Source organism: Fusarium sambucinum, chromosome I (assembly GCF_050947815.1).
Source record: "Fusarium sambucinum isolate potato_lamoka chromosome I, whole genome shotgun sequence".
Classification (NCBI taxonomy): domain Eukaryota; kingdom Fungi; phylum Ascomycota; class Sordariomycetes; order Hypocreales; family Nectriaceae; genus Fusarium; species Fusarium sambucinum.
In genome coordinates this window covers 3,246,053-3,264,717 of record NC_139294.1, presented here as the reverse complement: position 1 = coordinate 3,264,717, position 18,665 = coordinate 3,246,053, and the positions used below count along the sequence as shown (strand labels likewise).

Genomic DNA, 18,665 nt, shown 5'->3' with positions numbered 1-18,665 from the left:
GTGCGATGCTTCCTTTAAGTCATGAGTATATAGCTGACGTGCTGGAGATATTCTGGGAATGCTATGTAGACTGTTTCGTCTCTTCTCGTCCTGGCAGTTTCTCCTTAGTAGAATGATCACCCTAAACTTTTCAGGATTGGAAAAGACTAGAAAGTATAAAATTCCATTCTTATTTGTAAAGGTATCAACGCTATTGAAACTTATACTCTTCAAGTATTGAGTCGGCCATAACCAATTTGGTATTCAATTCAATACCATTAATCAGGCAGTTATTCGACCGGCCTGGCTGCCTAGAAATCAAATATTAAACATTTTCTCGGACTCTTTCAAGAAAATAACAATAGCCCCCCACCTCTTTCATCTAACACCCGACACTTTGCTACTTCATTTCTCCCATCCTGCCTCCTCTCTGGGCCTTTCGGCGCATCGTCAGTCTGGCCGACTTTGCGTTCAATTGGCAGGGTGTTGCCTACGAGACTGGAAGATAGCATCGCCGACTAGATGAGGTGATTCGATACTACGATAGGTAGTATGGGTTCACGCAACTGTCGTGCGGGTGAGACCCTCGAGAAGCCGACTCTAGAGCGCGCTAGGGTGAACATTTCTACACGCGCGACGAACTGCAAGTGCAGAATATCGCCAGATCAGTACAAAACTACGCATGTATTTTGCTTCATAACTAATGTCCACCAGTGGTAAGCTAGTTGTGGTTGTTGGAGAGGCCCTCCCAGCTGGTCTCCAGCTCCAAAGAGGGCGGAAAACGAGTCTTGACGAGAGCAAGTTTGATCCATCTCATCACTCCTACATCGAAACCCAGGAACACGTCGGAATTGTCGTCAGGATAATCAACGGGGAAACGGTTTCTTATATCGTCTCGCCAGACACGGTCATACGATCAAGACCATCAGGAGACTTCCGGGTAGCGACGACGTTTTGGATCGTATTTTCCTATCGAGAGTATACGAAGGGTATCAGCAAAGCTATAACAACAGCGGCTCTCTAGAATTACACAAAACATCACCACCTTCAATCAAAACTACTTAGGAAGCAAAGATGATAACGACGAAGATGAGGACAATAATGACGATGGAAGCATGACTGTCCAGTACCAACCATTTCAGCACTGACTCGGAGCATCCGCGAAGGTGCATAAGATGAGACAGACAAATATGTTTATATGGCACGCGCTTTGATCTACACCTTTTGCTGGCCCTATACACAGCTAGGTCTTGCTGATCACAAAAGGCTTACCTGGGAAGCTTATCAGCTTGCTCAACAAACTGTAGGCAAGCCGCTCCTTGAGTCAAATCTCAAGATTCTAGACATAATGATTGACATCCAACGCTTGCAGCCGAAGGTAATCGATGAGGACCGATAAGCTGAGAAGAAGGGAAAAATTAATGCGACTCAGCTGCTCGATGATTTCACAAGTTCCATGGGCGACAAGAAGGTGGCAAGGGCAGCCAAGGATATATTGGCCGCTTAGATTGACAGGCATGACGGAACCATGAGCATGATTGCAAACACGATCGGAGAACAGCTCGAGGGTTCAATGGCACTGCGTGGAACATTGGTAGGCAGTGGCAATGAGAAGGGAGACGATGGTGAGAGTGATGTTGAGATGTCTTAGGGTTAGGCAGGGAAAGATTGGGGGACTATTATCAGATACTGGGGACACGATGAAGATGATCTGTATGAGCATGATAGCTTGCCTGGGACTGCTTTAAGCTGTAACGCTAGATACTTAGGTAGGCAGGTGAAGGTTTTTTAACTCTTGCTTTTAATTCCCCTAAATGTGTAAAGAAAAGGAAAAAGGATAAACGCTTTCATATCTAGAGCAAATATATTTAATAAGATAAATTTAATATATTAACTTTTAAAGACTGGAAAAGCACCTGCCACATTATTACAAGATAACTTTAAAATATTATATAAGATACTAGATACTTCTCTGTCTTTTAATTGCTTAATAGTTACTTGCATTATTAGTCTTTACTCTTTCTCCTAATCTAACCTTGGAAAGCAGATTATATCTCAGTATATTCAAGACCCTTAAATTTGCTAATATCTCTTCCTAAACTCTATAGTTATCTATATAAGCTATAAGTACATTTATAGGAACGCTTATATAATAAACTTATATAGCTAAGAAATATATACTTAAATACTTGCAAGTGTTAGAAGTACTACGTATATACACTTTATATACTAGCTGTCAAGGTCCCAATGTGAGATTTGCTTAGGTCTTCCTGTTGAGGCAGTCTAGTGAACTGTTTGTTAGTGTTGGTGATGTGTTGTTGGTGTTTAGCGCATAATTTAACGATTGCAAGTGGAGCTTATCGATAGTGCCGTGTGGATCCCTGCCCTTAGGGTATCAGAAAAATTGACCGCTGGAAGCATAAGAGACGAAATTAGCGGGTCACTTTATGCCCCTTAGGCTATAGTTCTTAGACTACTTATTTTTATACCCTAAGACTTCGGAGGCCAACTTTTCTACTACCTAGTGGCCTGCAAGCTAGCAAGCCAAGCTCTTAGCGTTCCAACCTCAATCATCATTGCACGCGTTTTCCTTTGTGACGCCAACAACAAGCAACAGCTTTCCAATTACACGCAATAACCAAGTTGCAATGTCGGCGATCTACAACCTCGAACCGCAACCCACAGCGTCAGTCATCATCCACACCACCCGGGGCGAACTCTCTGTCGAGCTATTCGCCAAACAAGCGCCGTTGACATGTCGCAACTTCTTGCAACTAGCCCTCGATGGCTACTACGATAATACTATATTCCACCGATTAGTTCCTGGCTTCATTCTACAGGGAGGTGATCCCACTGGTACTGGCAACGGCGGAGAGTCGATATATGATGGAGGCGCATTCAGTGGTGATCTGGACCCTTGGCCCATGGACCAGCGCATGGGCAAGAACGCAGGACCAACAGGAATTAATTTCAAGGATGAGTTCCATTCGCGTCTAAAATTCAATCGTCGAGGTCTTCTGGGCTCCGCGAACGAATCGCGTCCGGATACAAACGGCAGTCAGTTCTTCTTTACTCTCGACACAGCCGAGGAATTGAATGGAAAGAACACCATGTTTGGACGAATTGCTGGCGATACTGTCTACAATTTGGCAAAAATGGGCGAAGGAGAAGTTGATGAAGCTACGGAACGTCCAACCTACCCAGTCAAGATCGAGCGCATAGAAATCCTGGTGAACCCTTTCGAAGATATGAAGCAGCGGTCTCGAGTCGCTGCTATTGCGCCGTCCAAAACAGCTACAACCAAAGATAAGAAGAAAAAGCGAAAAGGGGGGAAACAACTACTGAGCTTTGGCGACGACGAAGGTGACGATGACATGCCTGTGCTGAAGAAGAAGAAATTTGATCCCAGGATCGTTATGGAAGCTCCGGAGGAAGCTCCGGAGCAAGACGAGGTTCGCAGCAAACCAGCAAAGGCCAAGAAGGAACGAGCATCGGAGAAGAGAGTGCCAATCGCTGAAGAAGACAAAGATAAGGACTCAGATCAGGCCATCCGCCGCGAGCCACCCAAGGAGGCTCGGCAAAAGTCTGCCCCGCCTGTCAAGATGGAGATCAAGGACGAATCACCCGAGCCGGAGGCCCCCCGAAAAACGGCATTGGAGCGAGCCAATGAAGAGATGGCGGCGCTCAAGGCATCAATGCGACGGACGATACAATCTGAAGAACCTACGAAGGAAAGGAACAAGTCTGCGCTAGAATCTATGATCCCCGAAACATCAATCAGGGGACGAAAACGAAGACCAGGGGCTGTTAACACTTCAGCAGTGGAAGACGCCAAAGCGCTTCGAATGCTCAAAGCCTTTCAGTCAAGACTGGAGAAAGCACCCCCGGAGAAAGAAAATGAACCAGCGGCCCGTGAAACTACCGAGGAAGGGGGAGACGCGCAAGCCGGGGACGAGGAAGCTGAGTTGTGTGATCTGCACTTTATCGCAAATTGCCAAAGCTGCACGTCATGGGACAAGCAAGAGAAAGACGAGAGCGACGACGAGGGTTGGATGTCGCATGCTCTCAGCTTTGCAGCGGATAAACTGGGTAAGGACCTAAGCAACCGTAAAAAGGCGGAGGAGGAGCTCGTCGTGATTGATCCGCGCGAGAAGGCTCGGACTCTCCAGGATGAGAAGAAGGCAGCCAGGGATGCACGACAAGGAAACTCGGGTCGAGCGTGGGATCAAGCACGAGATGCAGCAAGGAATGCGAAGATGGCACAAGCCGCCTCGCTTGCAGGACGCGGAGCAAAATGAACGAGAGAATCATGTAGATATCTTTGAGTTGTGTTGAACCGCTGTTGGCAGTTCAGCTTGTTACCATATTGGGAATAGTCACTACGATACCCAGCATGAAGCATTAAGACCATGTTCCATGCATGCTTGCATTTCCTTTCTAATGTTACCCGGTTGTTGGTCTGATTTGACATGGGGGTATTAACGTCCATGAGTACCAGAAACGTTGACTGGTGGGAGCACATGAGACGAAATTAGCAGATCAGCTTATGCTCTTTAGATTGGACTTTTATACTATTTATTTTTTACCCTAAGACTTAGGATGTTGACTTTTCTGCTACTTGGTGAAGACATTATGAATTGTAACTGCCGTCCCCACATTAGCGAGATCATGGCGATCGATCGTGATGATGTTGTTGAGTGTCTTCATTGAGGACATAATTATGAACCGTGAAAAAAATGTCAAATCAAATTGTCTCTCTATTGTAAATGAATTATCAACTTGAGAAGCCAAAGGACGATAATCATCGATATAACGTCATCAACGTTGAAACCTGCAGCTTTTCTTCAACGTCGAGTTGGGATAGATCGAGAGATCTCGTCTTATCATCACGTGAAGATGGAGATGTCCATGCAAGATACTGATCTCTGATTGGACTAAAATATTTGACATTTGATCCGCTCGCTGCAAATGCTCCGGAGACCCATAATCGCAGCGACGGTCAACTTCAGCATCACCACCGTCACGGAACTGCACCACTGCCTCTAGCACTATTACTGCCTATCCAAGTCGCAACACCGGTACTTGTCGCCTGTACATCGCCTATAGCTCTACGTTTCAGAATGGGCACGCTGCCCACCAGCTCTTATCACCCTTGATCTATATAGACTCAGGCCTACCTCGAAGCCAGCAAACTGCCTTTTCCATTCAGCCTTTTCTTCAGTCTCCATAACTTTGGGCAGAACGCGCTACGCAACTCATATTGCTTTAAGGCATCACCACCGCGAGCTCCGTACACGAGGTAGAGCAAACGTGTGGCTGTCTTTAAGTTTCAACCGTTATTATCTCTCCGTGACCGGATTCACAAGGCTGCGCTGCGCCTCTTCTCTTGGCTGCGCAATCCCCTTGACTTTGATCCTGCCATTTACGATAACATATTCCACTTTAACTCTTCCACGCGCACACGCGATTCTTCGCTACCTACTTCCTTTAACCTCAGTCACGCACGCCTATCGTGCTTCTTCCCGCAAACTCGAGACGGCCGAGCAAAACATCAATCGTTAACCGCTTACCACGAATGACGTTTGCGCAATCTCGTGCGGAATTGTTAATAAATCACAAATTTACTCTACAGAGTTACCAGCCTTTCGAGGCAATCATTGCGTGAAATCGACAACTACCAAGGCGACAAACTCCTCCGAGAACACTACACCCCCGAACTCAGACCCAATAGGATTGGGCATCGATAATAGCCAATCCACTCACAATCTCACCGCTTCTGAAGAAGCGCCAACCTTCCAGAACCTTTTTCATGTCTGTGCCCAACTCTAGGAAACGAGCAGCACCGGGAGCATCGCCTATGGTGCCCATGCCGCAGCAAATGCAACCACAATACAACGCAGGAAACGGGGCGGGAAATCAGGGACTGCGATGGAATGGGATGGCCGACCCCTCAAACTACATGAATGGAGTAGACGGGATCATGGACGACAATGGAAACTCGTTTGGTCTCGTTCCGGCACAGCAGCAATATTCTCAGCCCGTGCCGACCCCGTCAAACACAATTGCGCGGCGACAAATGAATCATGCGCTTGTTCCGACAAACCAACGAAACTTTGATGGGGCAGTTGAGCCGTGGGGAAACTTTGTCGGTGATGAAAACACACTACTTCAAGGAAATTTCGAAAACTTGAACGAGCAGGATAATGTTGAGGTGTTGGAGGAGAGGGCCCAAAAGGCAAAACGGGAAGCGCAAGCCAAGCGCAAGCAGATTCCCCCGTTTGTGCAGAAACTGAGCAGGTAAGTTTGCGTAGCCGACATTGAGAGAGACACGCTAACAGCTTCAAGTTTCCTAGAGGAGCGCAAAAACGAAGACTTGATCCGATGGTCGGAAAAGGGAGATTCGTTCATCGTGCTTGATGAGGACGAATTTGCCAAGACTTTGATCCCAGAATTGTTCAAGCACAACAACTATGCCTCTTTCGTTCGACAACTCAACATGTATGGCTTCCACAAACGTGTGGGGCTGTCAGACAATTCTATGCGGGCCAGCGAGCGAAAGAACAAGAGCCCAAGCGAATACTCCAACCCCTATTTCCGACGGGGGCACCCAAATCTTCTATGGCTGATCAACAAGCCTAAGAGCGGGAGCAAAGCTAAGAAGGGCTCAAAAGGTGCCGAGGGGGACAATGACAGTGAAGATGAAGTTGCCAACGAGGAGGTACTTACCTCTGGGCTGCCTACTGCTGCTCAACCCCCTCGATCTTTGCCAGCTAGTGAATCTCAGCCAGTGCCCAAAAAGGAGATGAGCCTTATTCGTGAAGAGTTGGGTAAGGTTAGGGACCAGCAGAAGCTCATCCTCGGCGCAATAAGTCGTCTGCAGCGGAACAACACTGAGCTGTACAACCAGGCCCTCATGTTCCAGAGCCAACACGACCGTCACCAGAATTCCATCAACGCGATTCTCAACTTCCTCGCCAATGTGTTTAGGAAAACACTAGAAGATCAGGGCAATTCGCAAAATGTCAGTGACATCATCTCGATGATCACGAACCAAACCAGCAACCAGCAGTCTACCCAGCACGGTAGCGTGTTTGAGCTGGGCGATTTCATCCAACAGATGAATCCCGGCTCATATGCGACACCCAAGAAGACCAGAGGGCTTTTGCCGGCACCTCATCAGAACAACCGTGCCCAGACAGTCAGATCATCCACTACTCCAAGTAGGTCTACGCCTGGCAGCACAGCCTATCAGCCCGTCAGTCACCACAACCACAACCACAACCCTGAGATGGGTCATGTCACAGAACTTGTCGACAATTCCCCCAGCGACACAGCCTCTCCCAACCTTCGTCAGGAACTTGAGGCAAATCCGGAGGAACGAATGATGAGCCTCATTAATGAACACAATAAACATAACAACGGCCGTGGCATGGATATTCCAGACGCAGCAGATTTAGTTGCTAGTGCGCCCAACGCATTGAGCAATGCTCAGCGAAACAAGCTGGTAAACTTTATGGCCGGGCAGTCCTCTGCTGCTCCTTCGGGCAGGTCAACTCCTGTCTCTGCTACACCAGTCCCTACTCCTGCACAGATCCCTACGTCCAATTCCCACATGGCTATGCCCACTATGTCTACCTCTGCCTCTGTCTCACCACCACCAACCGAATCCGTTCCACCCCCTTCGCTCTCCCCCATCATGGGCCCGCCGATGGCGCCGCCTTCTATCAACGAAATCCACTCCAACTCAATCGACCTGGACCAACTTCAGCGCCTCCAGAGCGAACAGGACGCTAAGATAAGCGAGCTCGGAAATATGCTAGGACCGCTGAGTCCTTCTGGACATGTCCCCGGCTTGAGTGATGACGCGGGAGCGTACTTCGACCCCCAGTCGACCGATTTCGACCAATTCTTTGACATCAATGCACTGTCGGGCGAACATCAATTTGGCGATGGCAACGATTTTAACTTTACTCTCGACACAGACCCAAACCATCAAAACCATCAAAACCAAGCGTCACTGCACCCAGGACATATGATGCCACACGCGAGTCACACCAATACACCCAGTCCTGCCGGCACAGAAGAAATACACCGTGATGATTTACGGTTAGAAAACACCCCCGATCGAGGAACCAAACGGCAACGCGTAGCCTAGCTCTCAGGGTACCAGAAAAATTGACCGCTGGAAGCATAAGGGATGAAAGTTTGTAGGTCACTTTATGCTCCTTAGAGTATAGTTCTTAGACTACTTATTTTTATACCCCAAGACTTATGAAGCTATTTTTCTGCTACCCACTGGCCTAAGCGTCTGAGCCTTGGTTCTTCCTCGAATGGTATTACAGCTTGTGGCTAGGGCCATGTTACCAGGTCTTTCTTTGTATTTAATAAACTGCGCACTATGCATATTCTTTTTTTGAAAATATTCTTATGGGTGGGTTGGGTTCGTCACAGATAGCGCATTTCAACGACGTACAATAGGGCAGGCTGGGAAGGAAAGGGTTATGCTTCAAAGTCAGCGTGTTGGTAGTATTACTAGGTTATTGCTTTTCAAGAGAGGGCAAGGTTTTTGTTTCCTGAAGAAAAAAGAGTTATAGAAACGCCTGGGTGAAGAATCCAGGAAGCGTTGCAGCGGCTGGATATGGGGACCCAGAAACCAGAACCAGAACCAGGAGAACCAGGAAGGGCTGCGTCCGCACACCTTATGATATGATGTATGCGATTAAGCAAAATCAATAACCCCACTTTGTAATCTGTAGTTGAAGTTGAACAATGTGTGTTGGTGATAAACATATTGTCTTGCCAATTATCAGCCAGAACAACACGAGATCCAGGATACACTCACTATTTTCATCACTGGGCCAATCTTAAGTTTCAAGGTCACTTACACTTCTAGCTTGAATCTGTTATTTGAACACGCACACATTGCCAAATCTTCTTGGGTTTGTTATTTGTTGGAGATGCGAATGGATTCGATTACAATAACTCACCACGGACAGTCCGGAGGAACCCCTTTCTAATCTGCGTACTGGTACTGGATAATTAGTTCAGACCTTTCCCATCAACGATTACCACAATCACCATCTATCTACCAGCTGAGAAGTCCGTCATCCATCAAGCGGGTCTACAGATTCTGCGACCTTCGGTGAGATGGCCGAGTTGGTTATGGCGCCAGGTTAAGGTCAACCTTAACACCAATTTCCTGGTGGAGCAATCCTCCTGGGTTCGAGTCCCAGTCTCATCAAGTCTATCTTTTTGATTGTCTGTCACATTATCTGTCACGATCTATCGTGTACCTTGTTTCTTTTTAAAGCGCCATGACACTCAAGATCCCCAAACACTTAAGAGGTAAGACCCAGCCGTCTCTGAAATGCATGATCCCAATCCTCCTCACGTAACTGGGTAAACGTCCCTCCAGTATCAAGGCGACGGCCGTAGGTATAAGCTTCAGGTTCGGGGTTATGGCCATAGCATTTGAGTTTGTAGCATATCCTCACTGTTTGCAACTTCGGGCATGCTTCAAGGATGCGGTCGGTGAGATTGCTGTACCACTGAACGAGATCAGCATTGTCGATTTGGTGGGACTTTTTGAGATAGCCCTCGTCGTCAAAGAAGCGCGCATATTCGGCAGGCGGTTTCCCGTGTAAGCCTATAGCTATAGCGAGAGCTTTGAACTCGTCGTCAAGCCGTTCTGAATTGATCTCGATGGCAAAATGCTCGATACTGGAATCGTCCAATACTTTATAGAGCTCTTTTAAACTCCGCTCCTAGTCGAAATAATTAGTGCAGTATATCAATGTAGCGGCATGTTGATTACTTACGAGGCCCCAGTAGCACGAGTCGCCACCTGGTAGATGCTCATAACGCAGCTTGACAGGCCCAAGAACGTACAGGCACTTGAGACCAGGGAAATCTTCTGTGACCTGCTGTATTCCCTCTACTTGAAATCGAAATACTTCGTCTATGTCGTAGTAGGCCCAACCGGGCTCGAACAATATGGAGAGCGTCTCGAGCGAATACGGCTGGGTTGAGTACATAGACTGTAGCTCTAAGTACTTTATGCTTTTGTAGTAGTTCCATCCGCACCAGGTATTGAGTGACACATTATTCAGGACGTTGGGATTGCAATGGTTGAGAGCTGCAACAGCCATGTGCGCGGAACAATCCAGGTAGAGCGTCGTGACATTGTCTCATCGGTTGGTCATAGCCAAAAGACGAGCGAATTCAGCACCATTGATCAATTGAGCTTTGTAGTCCTGGATACATAGCTTAATTTGTTCGGCTTTGACCATCTTGGAGAGACTGCTAACAAGGCGCTTAACAAGGTCGGCACATGGTGGCCTAGGGGGCCAAAGGCATCCTTTTAGGCAAATGGAAATCTTCCTGTACAAGCGGGTTAGCAATGTTGATCTTGATAAGAATAGGTCTTAAGGTCCTACTTGATGAACGTGTGCTTTGTGCCATACTTCTCGTCCAGAAATGATTTCAAGGTACAATTGAGCTCGTCGGCATGACCGGAAAGCGTAACTTGTCTCCAGTCGCTTGGGGAGAAACACTCATATAACTTTCTGCAGGCCAATTTGAGATTTGAACGATCCTGCTTGGTGAGATAGGAGCTGACCATGCAGCAGCACTCCTCTGGAAATTTGTCCATGATCGTGACCAATGAAGGGCACTCCTGTGGAATTTCCTCCATGGTTGCAACCAAAGAAAGAACGTCGAGAATACACCCCAGATGAATGAATGAAGGCGAAGGGGTCTCTAAGCCTATTGGCGGACCATCCGCCAGTCGCGGTTACCTGATGGATGGAAGAGAAAGACGTCACAATGTAAGTGTGTGGTGGTGTTGTGGAAAGGTGGAAAAGATTCTCTTGAAGAGAGCGGAGGAGAAGAAATTTATAGGTAAACAAACGTATGCCGAATGATTCAGGCAACACTCAAGTCTCTATTGATTGGGATCCATTGTTTTATTTTACGAAGTGGAACCATCTGTTTGACAGTGAATCACTGCAGAATGGATAGAGGCTTTATTCGACAGTGCATGCCGGTGGCAGAGCAGTTTAAGATAATAGCATACATATATTTATTGGCGTACTCATGCTCACAAACTCTTGCCGGCCAACACAGACAGGGCAGATAGATAGATAGATGGTGCTTGCAAGTGATGACCAGTTGCTCAAATGCTGGTATTCCATTCCTATTTACTTGAGCCTACAAAAGTAGGAGGCATATTCATCAAAGGTCTAGGCTTTGAAAATGGAACATGAGACACTCTTCATAAACTGGCCGAGATCACAGAATATCCTGAAAACAGACGATTAGAAAAATACAATTTTGATTCCCACACAAATCAACTTTGGACCCCTTATCCTTCCCTACCAAAAACTCCTCCCACATTCCTTCATACTCAAGGAGACCCTTGCCAGTCAATATAAACAGGCTCCTCTCCGTAGAAACGGTAGGGGATTTCCTCATCTTGGTTAGCAACATAGATCATGTCATCCCGTCCAGTGTCTCCAATCCCATCAAGCAGCTTCATGATCTCCCTCTGTGAGCAAGCGCTGAGGCTTCGAATCCCAGACACTATATACATACCGTCCCTGAACTCTCGATTGAGGAGATAAGCTCTCTGTTTGAGATGGTACTGAGGGAATCTGAATGCGCCGTACCCTCTCAGTCCATCGTAGATGATGGAATAGAGATGTTCCCATCCCTTGGGAGCATCTCTAGCAAAACGAGACTGCAAAGTCTCCTTGAACCTTCCGAATACAGCACGGCGAGCTTCATCACGTTCTTCTTCAATCGCTATGATACGAAAGCAAGCAGCTAGAGGTCCTTCGTAGTCGCGGCAAGGGGGAGGAGTCCACGTACCTTCAAGAATCCGACTCGTTTTCATCCGCTCCTCGATGGTCTCGGCGTCGACAGGATCCTCCTCTCCAGGCATGAAAAGACGCACCTCTTCAAGTGTATACATTGGTGAGTCGTACGAAGATACACTGGAAGGCGAGTCTGGGATGGGAACAGGCGAGCACTCGGCCGGATCCATAGCCTCATCTAGAGGGAAAGACGAGTTACCTAGTATCCACTTACCACCACTTGCGCCGGTACATAGGGAGGTCCTGTTTACCTGGTTAGCACGTCTCTTTGGAGTAAGCTCATACTTCCATCTTTCAAGGTCCCTGATGTTGAGGTGGCAGACGTATCGCTCTGCTTCCATGTCGCTGCTCAGAGGCATGCAGATCCTGATCCCAGGGGGTGAGATATGTCTGGTTCGAAAGGAAGACATTTTGATAAAAGAAATAGTTGACACTTTTCGAGTGATTCGATTTGCTGAATAGTTGTTTGAAACTTTCGTCAATGTTGATCGTCGAGGCCGGCTTGACGATATTGGTGAAGAAACTTGGAACTTGTCAGCAAATACAAATCTGTGATTGATGAGTAGGTGAGTCAAATACTGACGGATGGAAGCCATTTAAATATTAATATATATCGCAACTGTAGCATTTAGTTTGCAAGATAATGCCTTTTGTTCTAAGAACATAAGAAAACAATGTCATGTTCATCCGCCAAAGGCTGAACATACCACATTGTTACTTAGACAACAAATTATGGCTGAAAATACAATGCCTCTTGTCAGTCTAGTAGAAAAAACAACGAACACAAGAAAAAGGTTATGTTGACAAGCTGAACAGATGTAAGCGTGGTGACAGGTCTCAACAGGTTGTGCCAAAAGGATTGTGGGAGACGTGAAAACGGGAGAAGCCAATACCCAATACAAATGCTATATTACTAGCGACCAAGTCCATTCTCCCCAGGGGCCTATCCTGGAAAATGTTCCTCAGTAAGTCTGCGTTATCTACCTACTCATAGATGTACGAGCTAATATAAACAGGGAAAAGCTAGTCTTAGTTATTGAGGAGTTTCTCCAAGAGACGAGTCCCATTTACAAAGAACGTCTTCCGCAAAAGATGGAGGATTTGACAATACGAAACACGCCTGCATCGGGACAAAGAGGAGGACTGCCATTGTGGTCACAAGACTCAGTGGGCAGAGGCATCAGGGTATCAGAAAAATTGACCGCTAGAAGCATAAGAGACGAAAATAGCAAGACACTTTATGCTCCTTAGAGTATAGTTCTTAGACTACTTATTTTTATGCCCTGAGACTTAGGAGAATAACTTTTTGCTATGGACAGGTTAGAAAGTTAATCCAGAAAGAGGACATTTGAATAATAGATCCGAGCTGGAGGTTTAAGTGACCTTGGGGCTTGATATTGGAAATCTGGTGTAGATCTTTGTCTATAGCTGATGATTGGCTACAGTTTTAGAGTGGGTAACCCTCGAGTACGGCTCTGGTTCGTTGCCCTATATTCTCTCAATACTAGGTAGGTAACTATATCCTTCGAACAACTCCCATATACTCTCATATCCTCTCTCAATCTTGTTATCATGACATCACGCCCAGCGTCCATCATCAAAACCATCCTTCCATCGCCCGTCTGGGCACTCTTGGCGATTGCTCCACGCTACAGCGTCCAATGCATGAAGCCCCGTAAAACCCCTGGCTATCGCCTGGGGAATGCGCGCTAGGCCCACTATCGACCTGCGCGAAATAAGAGAAAACGGGAATGGAAGAAAAAAGTTGAGCTTGTGGTTGGTTCCATGACATTTCCGTCCGGCCCGATCGGTCTTCTCCTGGCTCTGGTCTTGGGGCTGGACTCGGAATGAACTGGGATATAGCATTGGCATTCAAATCTCCCGTCTTCCAGCTTTTCTTGCTTTCTTTTTTCTTTTCTTCTTCTTTTCTTTCCTATTCAACCTCTTTTTCTACATCGTTGTCGCCCTTGTTCTCCGTCGGCGATTCTTTGTGTATCTCGTAAGAAAGAGCTCCTTCGTTTTTGTATAAAGGGATCGACATCACCGAGGGAACAATCAGCAAAACAAAACAATGCGCGCTTCCAAGATCTTGGCCTCCATGGGCCTTATGACCCTCGCCAATGCGACTGTCATTCGCTACGAGCGCGATCTTCAAGCCGATGCTCCCGTTCTCGAGAAGCGAGCCGACAAGACCGCCGCCTGGGTCACCGTCGATGACGAGCAGCAGCCCGCCACGACATACACTCCCTCGTACACTACCATCGACGGTACCACGTCCATCGTCGACGCTGCTCCTCACGACCTCACCGCCAGCGTCTACACATATACCAGCTGGGGCAAGGCTTACACCAGCACTGGCGAGCCTCCCAATCCTCAGGCCACTGGCAAGCACGGCGAGGGTGTCTTTTCGCGATGCCACAACAAGGATGGTGAAAATGCTCCTTTCTGCTCTCCCTACGCCAACAGCACTCTTGATGCTGGCAAAAAATACTTCGGTGAGTTGTCAAAGCCACTGGCGCATCAATTCATGCCCAATTGCTAACAACTTATGTTACAGTGACCTGGGATCCCGATTACTTCAACAAGACCAAGTCCTCTGACAACTCCACCCTCATGATCACCCCCCGTCTCAACTTCTTCAACAGCTCCAGCAAGGAGTGGGAGAAGGACCAGGACTTCTCCGACTCCGCCGTCCCCGCTGCTTGGGGCTACTGGCCTTTCCATGCCAAGTCGGACTACATGAAGAAGTCGCACAACATCTCCCTCACGCTCTACAGCAACAGCAACAACTCGCTTGAGAAGACAGAGTCCACGACCCTGTTCCTCTACCTCCAGGACATAGACTTCCCCGAGAAGGCGCATGAGAAGCTCCCCGAAGGCCAGACTCTTATTATCGCCCTGCCCGTTGTCTTCGGCTGCCTCCTTCTTCTCATCATCGGTGGCTTCCTGTGGAACCGCAAGACCCGTCGCATTGGGCTCGGTAACATCTCTGGTCGCGCCCGCCATGGCTACACCGGTCGTGCCAAGCGCCGCATCTTTGGTGCCCGTGACAACGGCATCCAGCTCGATACTTCCGTCCCTCCTCCTGGAGAGTACCGCGACGCTCCTCGGCGTGCTCGTGCCGACAGCGATGGTCTCGGCAGCTTGGCAGGTAGCCCTGTCGATGCCAACTTCTCCCACCAGGGCAACAGCGGCAATACTTTCCGTGATGAAATGAGGAGACAGGAGGCCGAGAGACGTATGTAAAGAAAAGAGGCGGCTTCGCCTAGTTTAGGATATGTAATTGGTGGTGATATCTGCATTGCCACATACTTTGTTTCACGTAGGTATATATGGAAACTAGCGATGTGTGCTAGCATGCCATCAGGGTACCAGAAAAGTTGGCCGCTGGAAGCATAAGAGACGAAATTAGCAGGTCACTTTATGCTCCTTAGGCTATAGTCTTTAGACTACTTATTTTTATACCCTAAGACTTAGGAGGCCAACTTTTCTGCTACCCACTAGCATGCATCAACATGGAGGAGCAAGTGTGACGATTTTGGCACGACGCATAACGAGAAATTAATACAAACGCCTTGTCTATCAAAGTAAGATTAAGGTGACCGGCCTCTGGTCTAAGCGCAAGAGGCAAAAAGTGAACGCCTTCCGAAACAGTTCCCCCCCAATCCCAAGTACGAAAGTGGGCTGCCAATGGATCCATACGCCGGGCATCGTGGGTATCCCGAAGCCATCCTTTGCAAAGTACCCTTTCACAGCAGTTCGTAAAATGTTCCAACGACCAAGACGCCCCCAAAAAACAAAAATCAGTAGCAACTCTCTGTAGGTATGTGGTGAAAAGGCCAAATCCTTCTGCGCCATTCTACGCCTTGGCCCGCTTAGTATTCTCAGCTTTCTGCCCTTCGTCATCGAGACGTCGCTTCATATTCGCAGATGGCGGTGTTGTTGGTGGCGTGGCCGGTGGTGTGTCTTTCGACAGTAATTCGAAACCCGAACAAAGGTCAAGCTGAGCCTCTCCATCCTTCAAGGGCCGCATTAAATCCGCAGGAATCATTGTGGCAAGCTTGCACTTGACTTCACATTCCTGGTATGTTTCGGTAGTCCAATCATTATCCGCATAGTTTTTGGCCTCAGCGATGCTGTATCCTGTGCTGAATCCTTCATGATATGCATCCGGCAGAATCACTATGGTCTCACCAGGACGTTGGTCGATGATGCGGAAGGGTATGCCCAACTTTTCAAGCTTTTGAGGAAAGAAGAACTCAGCTCGATGTCGCATGAACTGGGAACATTTGCCCTTTCGACCAAGGGCCTCTTCAGCAACGTCGACAGCTGTAGAAGGGACTACAATCCAAATCTTTCGGCCTTTGTACAGGTGGTTTAGTGAGACGAGTCTGAAGTCCTCAGCGTGTATCTGAAAGCTTGCACCGAAATAAGGCCCTGATTCGTATACATAAGGTGTGTGGATTCCCGGGATGATGGCCTTGGTCTTGTCGAGCTTGTCACCCTTCAAAGGGTATATTGGGCTCTGTTCAGGAACACCAGCTTCGCGTCGCTGTTCGGGGGTCCATGCAGGGACGTCCGCCCGATAGCGCACATTGCGGATTTGTTTGCGATCATTTTTCCGGTACAACTTTCTCAGCTGATCGATGGCCTGGATGGCAGAAACCTTGCATTGTGGACCGGTGACTGATGAGTTAAAGCTGCCTACAGAAGAGACAGTCTCAACTCGCCAGAAGCTGTTCTTCTTAATTTGGGTGGGTCGGTATGCGTTTGCAGGAACCTTTTGGGAGTCCTTTTCTGGCAGATCCTCGACAAGTTCTTCTGGGAGGACGATTTTGAAGCAGCCATGGTTTTCGGCTTGGAGACTCCGGGCAAAAGCAAGATTAGCTGAAAAATCACTCCACTGTTGAACAGTTGGTTTAAGTCGCAAAACTTCATGGCCTTCGGGGCCGTCCCAGTCAAAATCGATTGGACCAAGTTCGGTTGGAAGTTCAGCAGGAAGTTCGCAAAGCTCCGACGGTAGGTCACTTAGAACTGAACTGGCATCATCTTGGTCACGTTCGGGAGGGGGCGAAGGCCCATTTGCTGGGGCTAGAGATGGTTGAATCCTATTGAAGTCTGGCAGTGAAGAATGTTGTTTAGTGATTGGTAGCTGCTGAGGGCATGGCGCTGGTTCCATGACGTTTGGTGAATTGGCGGGGATTGGACCCTGCTCGTAGGCAATCTGAGGAGCGGAAATAGGCGCAGGCGCAGGCGCAGACGGTTGACGGTGCGGAGAAGAGTGTTGAAATTGAAGATGAGGAGTCGCAAACTCATGCGACGGATGTTGAATCTCCATTGAAGCGAGGGGAGGGCCCGTCTCGCGATTGCGACAGACAGAAGAACAGTTGATGTGGTTGATAGTGGAGAGTGAGGGTGAGAGCAAAAGTTGGCGACGAGTGAGAGGTGAGCGTAATCGCCACCCTGGTTCAGTCAGTTGGTCGGTACCTGATTCACAATCTAGTCTAGGTACTGAGTAAAAGGCCAGTGAGTGCACCTGGATTGTAAAATATTCGGATAATCCTAGAAAAGAGAGGCACAGATTCCAAATGTTGAGCGTCTTTCAATAGAGACTGCGATGGCCGTATTGTCTGTGCGAGATGAGATCTGAGGTAGGAGAGCAAGTGAAGAGAATCCAAAAGAATTGATTTGGTGCTGTAGAAAAGGTCCTGAGAAGCGGAAAGACAAGAGTTTAAAAAGTGCTAGTCCAACCTTGCGGTAGTTATGACTGGAGCTTCGTGAAGGGGCCACTTCTAACAAAGCCACTGCCCACCACCAAAGAGTGTATTTCTTTCCCTTTGTCTCTTAAGTTTTCGCTGAAAGAAAGCGAGCCATAGCGGGAGCGCACCTGCCCGCACTGCACTCTGTTGTGCCCGGGATACAGAAAAAAGACAGAAGCAACCCACCTAAAAGACTAAGAGTGGACCGGGCGGGGAGTCCAGCGATTGGTTCAAAAAAGAATCAGAGCTTGGATTCTAGCGGCAAACCACCTGCAAGGTCCATGATTAGCGCGGGGAAAACCGACATACAATGGTAGGAAACCTATGGTTACCTGCGTCACGGTTTCCGAGTGAACAAAGACGAGAGTATAAAAAAGACAAAGATTTACCTTTGATAACCAAGAGATAAAAACAGTCATGTGGTGAAATTCACGAAACAAACTTCTCTCCATTTTCTTCCCAGATGTGTGATAATGAAAGGAAGGTTTACGTAGGAAACCAAAAGGATCCGAACAGCCACTTCGGCGTTGTGAACAAGACTAATCCATTTATCAAATGCCTAATACTTTCAATATATTTAGATCAGTGTGTATATTGGATAGTTGTTCACTTCGCAACCTATTTTAGGACAAGCAAGTGATATTGAAGCCACAAAAGGATAAGCGCATGATCGGCACGCTAAGGCCCGTCCATCTCTTCTTTACTTGCGCTTGCAACGTTGAAGGACAAAGGCGACAGGGATCTTTATCAATCAGTTCCATAGCCTTGGTTTAAATTTATATTAAGCACAAGGGTTTGGGGAAACCTTTGACCCGTGCCTGAAAGGAAGTCGACGGCATTGTTGTAGCATTTCTAAGCTTGGTCAGACAATTTATAGTACATAAACCGAGAGTATTGCTTTGTTACTGCCATTGTCCGTCCTGATACATACTGTCTTTAAACTAGGAATGATTTCTTCGAGCATCTATTCAGAATAATGTCTTTGCTGACGAGTTGTCAAGTGATGATTGGGAATATCTTCATTGAACATTGCACCCTCCCCGCCCACTCCTAG

General features: G+C 47.6%; 7 protein-coding genes across 7 annotated transcripts; 3 read left to right on the top strand and 4 right to left on the bottom strand.

The window, feature by feature from the left end:
* Positions 1–2,627: 2,627 nt before the first annotated feature.
* FSST1_003779 (cyclophilin-like domain-containing protein) lies at positions 2,628–4,277 on the top strand (the record flags this gene model as incomplete). The annotated part of the gene is made up of 1 exon (XM_083229889.1): positions 2,628–4,277. One exon carries the CDS (start codon positions 2,628–2,630, stop codon positions 4,275–4,277), a length of 1,650 nt encoding a protein of 549 aa, XP_083087209.1.
* A 1,511-nt stretch (positions 4,278–5,788) lies between these two features.
* Positions 5,789–8,134, top strand: FSST1_003778 (uncharacterized protein; the record flags this gene model as incomplete). The annotated part of the gene is made up of 2 exons (XM_083229888.1): positions 5,789–6,276; positions 6,325–8,134. The coding sequence occupies 2 exons, from the start codon at positions 5,789–5,791 to the stop codon at positions 8,132–8,134; spliced, it is 2,298 nt and encodes a 765-aa protein (XP_083087208.1).
* A 1,183-nt stretch (positions 8,135–9,317) lies between these two features.
* On the bottom strand, positions 9,318–10,127 carry FSST1_003777 (uncharacterized protein; the record flags this gene model as incomplete). Its single annotated transcript, XM_083229887.1, has 2 exons — positions 9,318–9,743; positions 9,798–10,127. The coding sequence occupies 2 exons, from the start codon at positions 10,125–10,127 to the stop codon at positions 9,318–9,320; spliced, it is 756 nt and encodes a 251-aa protein (XP_083087207.1).
* A 39-nt stretch (positions 10,128–10,166) lies between these two features.
* On the bottom strand, positions 10,167–10,672 carry FSST1_003776 (uncharacterized protein; the record flags this gene model as incomplete). The annotated part of the gene is made up of 2 exons (XM_083229886.1): positions 10,167–10,359; positions 10,416–10,672. 2 exons carry the CDS (start codon positions 10,670–10,672, stop codon positions 10,167–10,169), a joined length of 450 nt encoding a protein of 149 aa, XP_083087206.1.
* Positions 10,673–11,383: 711 nt separating this feature from the next.
* On the bottom strand, positions 11,384–12,262 carry FSST1_003775 (uncharacterized protein; the record flags this gene model as incomplete). Its single annotated transcript, XM_083229885.1, has 1 exon — positions 11,384–12,262. One exon carries the CDS (start codon positions 12,260–12,262, stop codon positions 11,384–11,386), a length of 879 nt encoding a protein of 292 aa, XP_083087205.1.
* A 1,661-nt stretch (positions 12,263–13,923) lies between these two features.
* On the top strand, positions 13,924–15,385 carry FSST1_003774 (DUF4448 domain-containing protein; the record flags this gene model as incomplete). Its single annotated transcript, XM_083229884.1, has 3 exons — positions 13,924–14,347; positions 14,410–15,090; positions 15,357–15,385. 3 exons carry the CDS (start codon positions 13,924–13,926, stop codon positions 15,383–15,385), a joined length of 1,134 nt encoding a protein of 377 aa, XP_083087204.1.
* Positions 15,386–15,711: 326 nt separating this feature from the next.
* FSST1_003773 (JmjC domain, hydroxylase-domain-containing protein) lies at positions 15,712–17,190 on the bottom strand (the record flags this gene model as incomplete). Its single annotated transcript, XM_083229883.1, has 1 exon — positions 15,712–17,190. The coding sequence occupies one exon, from the start codon at positions 17,188–17,190 to the stop codon at positions 15,712–15,714; it is 1,479 nt and encodes a 492-aa protein (XP_083087203.1).
* Positions 17,191–18,665: the final 1,475 nt, after the last annotated feature.